This window comes from Topomyia yanbarensis, chromosome 2 (genome assembly GCF_030247195.1).
Source record: "Topomyia yanbarensis strain Yona2022 chromosome 2, ASM3024719v1, whole genome shotgun sequence".
Lineage (NCBI taxonomy): Eukaryota > Metazoa > Arthropoda > Insecta > Diptera > Culicidae > Topomyia > Topomyia yanbarensis.
The window spans coordinates 139124867-139134315 of NC_080671.1; the positions used below are offsets into that span (position 1 = coordinate 139124867).

The window sequence follows — 9449 nt, forward strand, 5'->3', positions numbered from 1 at the left end:
TGTTAAGTCAGACCGGACTAAGTCGCAAAACATCAAAAAATGAGATAATTACAACACTGGATAGAGAATTTCTTCACCTACATTCAACTTTTGCCAGATTTGAAATATGTAACCATAAACAAGAATTATGGGAAAAAATAATTTCCAATTATAACGTAGAGGATGCTGTCATTCGAACTTTAAACCCGTTTTTCTCGAAATCAATATTTTGTCACTTAGTCCGGTCTGACTTAACACCGACCATATCATTAATAGCGTTTATTGAATATATGGCGCTCTGAGAACTAAAAATGAAATTGCAGCTCTTGAAAACACGCTACCCCAACGCGATTATTCCGATATCGACTTTTTCTGAAAGTGACCTCATAGTGAGCAACATATTTCCACTCACAATTGTTAGTGTCCTAATGACTAAGTTTTTGAAAATATTTACACAAGTACTTTGTAATGTTCACGCCCTTATTAATAAAAGTGGAATTTTTAAAAAAATCTAATTTTTATTCATTTGCCTAATATATGCATTAGGATACGTAATACGTCCAAATATTGAAGGCGGCAATAACATATGAATATTCAAATTTTTAATTTTGCCGCAATGCTTGTTCTATCTGTATTCCCTAAGTGTACTAAAAACTTTAACCGTTATGTGTCCAACAAAAAAACACCTTTAACAGGCCGACGAGGGTACCTGGGTACCCAATTTGACCTCGGAATGGCCACTCACGGCTTCCCGGGAACCTGCTCCGGTATGTCCGTTCCGGGATCAAATCACCAAATGGTTTTAAGACCACGAGATACACCCTACTGAAGCAATTCCAAGAATGTTGATACCCATATTGTCAGTATTCCCTTGAAATTCACAAATAGTATCCCAGCACTGGAACATTCCTCCGGAAATCTGAATTCTCGGGAACCGAATGAAGTTACCCTATTTATTTCTACCAAGTCTAAAAGAGGATGAGCTCCTGAATCCAAAACACCCAAAAGTTTCGAAATTAGTTGGAAATTGCCTTAGTTATTGGCATTTCAGTTTTGTTGGTACCCGGGAACCCTGTCGCATAGTGACGTAATTATATCAAATCTATGGCCAAAATTATTTCACATGTTTTTAAGCTTTATTATGCGATAACAAGTGATGAAAAATGGTATGCCTTGGTTTTAGACAATTTATGAGTGTTGGGAATTGAGACATCCTAATATAAACCTAGGCTTAGACTTTCTGTTCATCGTGTGTAGAGTTCAATTAAAATTTATCGATGTATATTGTCTGTGATTATCATTGTGTCGATCAAGAGAGAAATATGATTTATCTCAACTCTCATAGGCTTAGGTAGAAAGAATATTAAAATAAACGGTCTCTTGGCTCCAGACCACCGCACGATCAGGTCGTATATTTTTCTGCCGTATAGCACCGCGTGTTTAAAGATTGTCACATTCCGAAATCCGACTACGTTTCCCGTGGCCACTGATGGTCCGTACTCGCGCGTGCAGCTATCGAAGAGTTTGAACGTGAAAGTGGTCCTTCGAACCGGATCGCGCCGGTGAAGAAAGGTAGAACATTTTTGTGAAGTGACCACGAGGAACGTGGATTTCGGAGAACGGAATCAGTGCATGAACGTTGGACAAATTTGTGTGAAGCGTGCTACGAACAATGCACGTCTATAAATGTGCTGGATGGACAATGAGTGCTAAAAAATAAGAAGAGACGCTGATCTATGAAACACATGAAAAATAGTACAGTGGTAACCCAACTAAGGTTGGCGAAGAAAAGTTATTGTGCTGTTGAGATTTGAGCGGTGTGCTGTGCAAAAATTGCTCGATGCCAGTTGGATCGCCACGTTGCTAGGATTGATCACTGATGTATGCCTTTCATGCTTTCAGATTGGTATAGGTGGAATCGGTACGGTTTAGAAATCTGGTAAAATCGTGCAAGTGGTGAGTTGTTTCTGGGAGTTGTAAAAAAATATTGATCAGATTTAATTTTGCGCTTCTTCTAAGATGGCGGCCGAGAAGAAGCTTTTGGTGACGTCATATAGCCGTATGATTGGCTCTATTGAGTCACATTCGGGAAAAATGCTGATCTTTGTGCGTTCTTTTGATCCCGAGAAGCAAGACAAGCCGATTCTCGAAGACAAGCTAGAGTCGGTTGAAGCCATGCGTTCTTTGTTTCATGAGACTGAGGTTAAGTTGTATGGTGTTATCAAGGAAGATGAGGTTCAGTCGTGTCAAATGACCAGTGAGAAGTTAGAAGACCTATTCGATGAGATACGTCACATTATTCGAACCAAACTTCGTGCGATTGATCCTCCCAAGCCAGCGAGTGCACAGATTGTAGTTGCGACTGCCCAAGTTACCAGACATCCCTCTTCATCGTTTCAACGGACAGTTGGAGGATTGGATTTCCTTCAAAGGTCAGTTCAATGCTCTGATAAAGCGTCGGGAAGGTCTTTCAGAAAGTGAGAAATTGTTTTATTTAAAGGCAGCCATTCAAGATGGTGCCGCCCGCCATATTCAATCGTCCGAAGACACTTTCGCGTCCCTTTGGAAAGCCCTTAGCAGTAAGTTTGAGAATAAAAAACTGCTGGTCGACAAGCACATTGCTCAGTTGTTCCACTTAAAACCAATAATTCGTGAGTCAGGGTCTGCGCTACGATGTTTGATATACGATGTTACTCGCAACATTCGTGCCTTATCCAATCTTGAGTTAAAACTTGAACCTTTGTCGGAACAATTCCTTATTCACCTTATCTGTACGCGTTTGGATTCCCGTACCAGAAAGGACTTCGAACTACAGTTAATTGATAATTCGCTACCGTCTTGGGATAAACTGCTCGATTTCCTTCAGTCGTGCTGTAGGTGTTTGGAGAATATTGAACAAGACGGCCAGGACTCCTCTGTACATGGTCTAGGTTCTCGTACCAAGCCTTACTTTAGCGATCGCTCGTCGAATGTCTCCAAATCGTTCCCAGTCAGCACAGCTCCAACCAAGTCCAGTACAACATGTTTCCTTTGTAAAGGGACTCACTATCTGAGTCGATGCGAGCAATTTCTTCGACTACCGCAATCAGAACGTTTTTCGAAAGTTAAAGGTTTGGGTCTCTGTTCGAACTGCTTCAGTAATAAGCACCATGTACCGGAGTGTAAGTCCAGTTCCTGTCGAAAATGTGCCCGTCGTCACCACACAACATTGCATGAACTGGACCCAGTACCGTCAACCTCATCGAACATAACCAATCGATCGAACCCTGCACCTTCCACTTCATCGACAAATTCGATCGTTGCTACTGTATCATCAACGACCAATCGAAAAGGTCAATATGTTCTTTACACAGTAGTGGATTTAGTCGAGGACGAAAATGGAAATTCGATTAATTGTAGAATTCTTCTCGACTGTGGGTCTATGCACAATTTGATCACTACGCACTTAGTCAACGCGTTGCGTTTGCGCATGATGAAAGTTAATTTTGCCATAGAAGGCGTTTCTGGAGTACCGCATTTAATCAAGAGCAAAGTAGGAGCAACGATCCGCTCTAATGTGAACGCTGACGTTTCAATGAAGCTTGAGTTCCTGGTAATGAAGAAGGTTACTACTGACTTACCCCTAAGATCATTTCCGATAGACCCCGAGCGAATCCCAGCGGATGTATTACTGACAGTAATTTCAAAAAAAATTTTTTTTTAATTCTCAAAGGCCCCCCCTCTCATATTGTGACAAATGTCAAAGTAAGCTCAGATGCCAAATTTCACATTATTAGGACAATTTTAGACCCCCGCCCACCTCGCTTGAAATTTTTTGAAATTGGTACTATGGGAAAATATGAAGGAAAAATACATTAAATACAATAACTTTTGAAGTAGCAATCGGAAAATTAAAATTTATACCTCTTTTGGAAGGAAATAATCTTAGTATTTGAATAGAGAAATATTTGTTTCTAGAAAAATACGGGAGAGTGGGGTACTGGGTCATTTTGGCCCCAAAATCCCCTATTTTTAATGATTTTTCTGCTCCGTGATGCAAATCATACATATTTTGTAGTTTTTCTAATGTGAAAAAATCTCAGAAATCGAACGGAATCCTTTTGACCTTTGTCCGAATACGAGAAGTTGGGGTTATAGGGCTTTTTGTCAGTCATATTAAATTTTATCATTTTCTCATGCATATATCTCTATTATTCTTCAATCAATTTTCATAAAATGTATCTTATTGAACGTGTAAAATTCTGAGGAATAAAACAAAAATAATAACGTTAAAGGTAAAATTCAGAAACATCAAACTTTTTGATATTTACTCTACAAATCTCATTTTTTTCATTATTTGTCCTAATACTTCAACTTCCCCTATTTTTCCAGAAGTGAAACTTTTCTCATGTGATCCCTAAGCATATTTTACATTAAAAGTAGTAAATTAAATAAGAATTTTGTTGTTAAATGGAGTTAATATGTGCGATTTTATGATAAAAATGTGAAATCGACACTATATGTCAGATAATTTGATGTTCCTGAATTTTACCGGTAACGAATCTATTTTTGTTATAATCCTAAGGATTTTCCACGTTCAACAAGGTATAGTTTATGAAAATTGAGTGAAGAATAATAGAGATATATTCACGAGAAAATGATGAAGTTTAATATGAATGACAAAAGGCTATTTAACCCCAACTTCTCGTATTCGGACAAAGGTCAAAAGGGTTCCGTTCGATTTCTGAGATTTTTTCACATTAGAAAAACTACAAAATATGTATGATTTGCATCACGGAGCAGAAAAATCATTAAAAATAGGGGATTTTGGGGCCAAAATGACCCAGTACCCCACTCTCCCGTATTTTTCTAGAAACAAGTATATCCTCATTCAAAAACAAATATGGCATAAATTTTAATTTTCTGATTGCTACTTCAAAAGTTATTGCATTTAATGTATTTTTCCTCCATATTTTCCCATAGAACCAATTTCAAAAAATTTCAAGCGAGGTGGGCGGGGGTCTAAAATTGTCCTAATAATGTGAAATTTGGCATCTGAGCTTACTTTGACATTTGTCACAATATGAGAGGGGGGGCCTTCGAGAATTCAAAAAAAAATTTTTTTTGCAATGCCCTAACTGGCAGATCCTATGTTCAATCGATCGCGACGAATCGATATGCTGTTGGGAATCTAAGTGTTCAACGAATTAGTTACTGGCCAATGTTTTTTGTTGACGAATGATCGAACGTTCTGGTGCAAAGAAACGATTTTTGGATGGGTTGTTGGCGGAGTAGTGAACGAGCAAGAAGAAAGGTCAACTTCTACGAATTTTTGTGCAGTCATGACGAACGAGGCATTAAGTGAACAGATTAATCGATTTTGGGAGATGGAAGCGCTTCCTGAAGCACGTAAACTGACTCAAGAAGAACGAGCAGCAGAGCGAAGTTTTTCGGATACATGCCGGAGACTTCCAGCTGGACGATATGAAGTAGGTCTCCCAACAAAAAAAAAACTATTCAAAAGCTCGGAGATAAGCAGACTATGGCGTTGCGAAGATTTGTGCAGATGGAGAAGCGATTGTTGCATGATTCCAACCTACGAGATCAGTATCGAACATTCATGAACGATTATCAAGAGCAGAGTCATATGATCAAACCGAAGCAGCATTGTCCAACAGGATATTTCATGCCCCATCACGCGGTGTTCAACCCCGTGAGCACCACCCCGAAGACGCGAGTCGTATTCGACGCATCCGCTACTACTACAACCGGATCCTCCCTAAATGATCACTTATTTGTTGGTCCTATTCTACAGCGAAAACTGACTGATACCGTGCTAAGATTTCGTGTCCCAAAGGTAGTGTTTACAGCAGACATAGCTCAGATGTTCCAACAGATCCAAATTAGACCCGAAGATTGGAAGTATCAGCAAATTTTCTGGCGGATAGAGCAAGGACACCCATTGGAGATCTTTCAGTTGACCACGGTTACGTACGGAACGGCTTGTGCACCGTTTTTGGCCACGAGGACGCTGGAGCAATTGTGCAAGGATGAGAGCAAACGGTTTCTTTTGGCATCGAAGGCAGGGACTGAAGATTTTTATGTGGACGACCTTTTGAGTGGAGCTGATACTGTTGACGAGGCTTTAGCATTGCAAAACGAATTAATTCAGATGATGGCTTCTGGAGGGTTCAAGTTGCATAAATGGGCTTCTAACCATCCCGAATTATTAGTGTTGGTACCGAACGCCGATTCAGAGCAGATTGCATTTTTTGAGGACGAGAAAACTACACGCACGTTGGGGTTAACTTGGCAACCCCGTAGGGATGTGTTGCTGACCAAATTGCACGAGATCAGTTTCCACTCAGGACCTATAACAAAGCGATCTGTGTATTCGGATATAGCAAAGTTATATGACCCGTTGGGCCTCCTTCGTCCAGTAATTTTTGCGGCGAAGGTGCGACTACAGAAATTGTGGCAACTGGAAGTTGATTGAGATGAAGTTTTAGCCGAAACTTATGCTGAATCGTGGGTAACTTTCCGTAATCAACTTGATCAGATGGGAGAAATAGCGATACAACGCGGCGTATTGCCATCTCAGCCGCCACGTCAGGTGGAACTACATGGCTTCTGCGATGCCTCCGATTTGGGCTACGGTACATGTGCCTACATCCGCTCTATCGACGACAACGGTCACTACAAAGTTGCCTTACTCACCTCAATGTCTCGAATCGCACCCTTCAAGAACGCTAAACTGACTATACCGCGCCTTGAACTTTGCGGAGCGCTTGTACTTGCACGATTGATTTCTAACATAACGCACAATTTAAATATCACCTTTTCCAGAATCATTTTCTGGTCAGATTCCACCACAGTACTATTCTGGATAAGAACTGATCCATCAGTTACGTTCGTAAGCAACCGAGTTATTGAAATCCAGGAACTAACGAAGAACATAGAATGGAGACATATTGGGACTCACGATAATCCCGCTGACGTAATATCGCGAGGGCTTATGCCTTGCGAAATCCGAGCATGCACACTCTGGTAGATGGGAGCAAGTTTACTGTCCCAAAACGATAATACTTGACCAACGAGCATCCAACATATACTGCCAGAGCAACTACCGGAAACGAAAAACCCCTCGAGCAGTCTCACAGTTACAGAACCAACGACGTTCACCCTGTTCACCATCGAAAGTAACTATCGCCGAATGCAACGAGTTATGGCGCTAATGTTGCGGTTTATTGATCATCTTTGTCAAGACGACCGCAAAGAACATCGCTACGGACATCTGAATATACGAGAACTTGATGATTCAACAATGGCGTTGACGAGAATCGTCCAGAAGGAAGCATTCCCGAAGGATTTCGATTGCCTGGAAGCTGGAAAGGTAATTCATAAAAATAGTCAACTTATCACATATTCTGTGTTCCCAGACAAATCACGGTTCAAGGTGCTACGAGTTGGCGGTCGGAGCCGTCATGCGACGTGGATGCCATTGAGTCAACGACATCCCATGGTGCTACCATCTCGACATCCGTTCACACATGCTATTGTTCGAGCTTACCACAGTGAATCCCTTCACGCTCCTCAACAGTTGCTGCTTAGCATACTGCAACGTCGGTTTTGGTTGGTACATGGCCGCAGCACAGTACGATGGGTACTCAGACGGTGTGTTACTTGCTTCAAGGCGAAGCCGGTGATAATGCAGCAAAAGATGGGTGATTTACCAAAGTCCCGTTTGGAAGGCGGCTTTGCATTCCTGAATGCTGGGGTAGACTTCTGCGGGCCGATCTACATTCGTCAGCACAATAAGCGATCAACGATCACGTACAAGGTGTATGCGGCGGTGTTTCTATGTTTCACAACAAGAGCGATCCACCTGGAGCTGGTTGGGGATATGACGGCAGATGCGTTCATCGCGGCCTTGCAACGATTCATCTCACGCAGAGGTAAATGTGCGAAATTATTTTCCGATAATGGCCTTAATTTTGTTGGTAGCAAAAACAAGTTGAGGGAGATGTACGACATGTTCCAGTCCCAGCTCTTTAAGCACAAGCTGGACGATTTCTGTTCAAAAACGGCCATCGAATGGCATCTGATCCCGCCCAGTGCTCCACATTTTGGCGGCCTCTGGGAGGCCGGGGTTCGATCGGCCAAATATCACCTCAAGCGAATTACTGGCACTGCCAACATGAACTTCGAGGAATATAGTCCAGTACTTACTCGAATTGAAGCTGTGCTTAACTCGAGGCCAATCACGCCGATGTCAGTGGATCCGACCGACACACAACCTCTTACTCCAGGACATTTTTTGGTCGGTCGCCCGTTGACCGATATCGCCGAACCTGACGTCACCGACCGCAAGGAAACGACACTTTCTCGTTGGCCGCGACAGACGCAAATGGTACAGCATTTTTGGGCTCGCTGGTCCCACGACTATATTACAACACTACAGAATCGAAATAAATGGCACAAACGTTTCGCTGTTAAACCGGGGCTTATGGTGATCGTACGTGAAGACAATATTCCGACAATGCAGTGGAGACTAGGGAGAATCAACAACGTCATTCCGGGCCCAGACGGCTTGGTGCGAGTGGCCGATGTTCGTGTGGGTGGAAAATGATCAGACGACCTATCGCTAAATTGTGCCTGCTCCCAATTGAGGATAACGACCTTGCTCAGGTCCCAGTAGATAACGAAGAGAGTAGCAATTGAAATCTATTGATTTCAATGGGAGCAGCATGTTTGGAATTGAGACATCCTAATATAAACCTAGGCTTAGACTTTCTGTTCATCGCGTGTAGAGTTCAATTAAAATGTATCGATGTATATTGTCTGTGCTTATCATTGTGTCGATCAAGAGAGAAATATGATTTATCTCAACTCTCATAGGCTTAGGTAGAAAGAATATTAAAATAAACGGTCTCTTGGCTCCAGACCACCGCACGATCAGGTCGTATATTTTTCTGCCGTATAGCACCGCGTGTTTAAAGATTGTCACATTCCGAAATCCGACTACGTTTCCCGTGGCCACTGATGGTCCGTACTCGCGCGTGCAGCTATCGAAGAGTTTGAACAATGAGCAAAATATGATAATATGAAACCTCCTTGCAGTGCACAGTGGAAGAAATACGACCAAAAAGGCGTTTAATTGGAAGCTGCTGAAAAAGTATAACAATATATACACCAAAAGTTGCGGAATTTTTTGGAAAACAAAATGCAATCACATACCGCACGCAACTGTGGTCGGAGATATGGTGGCTTTGAAGATCCGGAACATTACCGATTTTCATCACATCAGAGGCCTCATTCAAAAGCCGCAGTAAAAGTACAAAGAATTTAAAGTGACGGAAAACTCCAAATAATAAGACGCAATCAAATTTGTTCACCGCACGCAATTACTGGTTTTCATAAAATCAGATTACTGACCGTTTTCTTTAAATATTATTCTTCTTATATTTGAGCAAAAAATGACATTTTCAAAC

The 9449-nt window shown here is 41.7% G+C and overlaps 2 protein-coding genes across 2 annotated transcripts; both read left to right on the forward strand.

The window, feature by feature from the left end:
* The first annotated feature begins 5500 nt into the window (after window positions 1–5500).
* On the forward strand, window positions 5501–6454 carry LOC131679804 (uncharacterized). Its single transcript, XM_058960549.1, has one exon. It carries the CDS (start codon window positions 5501–5503, stop codon window positions 6452–6454), a length of 954 nt encoding a protein of 317 aa, XP_058816532.1.
* A 729-nt stretch (window positions 6455–7183) lies between these two features.
* LOC131679805 (uncharacterized) lies at window positions 7184–8587 on the forward strand. The gene has a single exon (XM_058960551.1). It carries the CDS (start codon window positions 7184–7186, stop codon window positions 8585–8587), a length of 1404 nt encoding a protein of 467 aa, XP_058816534.1.
* Window positions 8588–9449: the final 862 nt, after the last annotated feature.

What these genes read in the sequence shown, in the direction of transcription:
- LOC131679804 (XM_058960549.1), top strand. Translation starts at nt 5,501, where the DNA reads ATGGCGTTGCGAAGATTTGTGCAGATGGAGAAGCGATTGTTGCATGAT.
- LOC131679805 (XM_058960551.1), top strand. Translation starts at nt 7,184, where the DNA reads ATGGCGCTAATGTTGCGGTTTATTGATCATCTTTGTCAAGACGACCGC.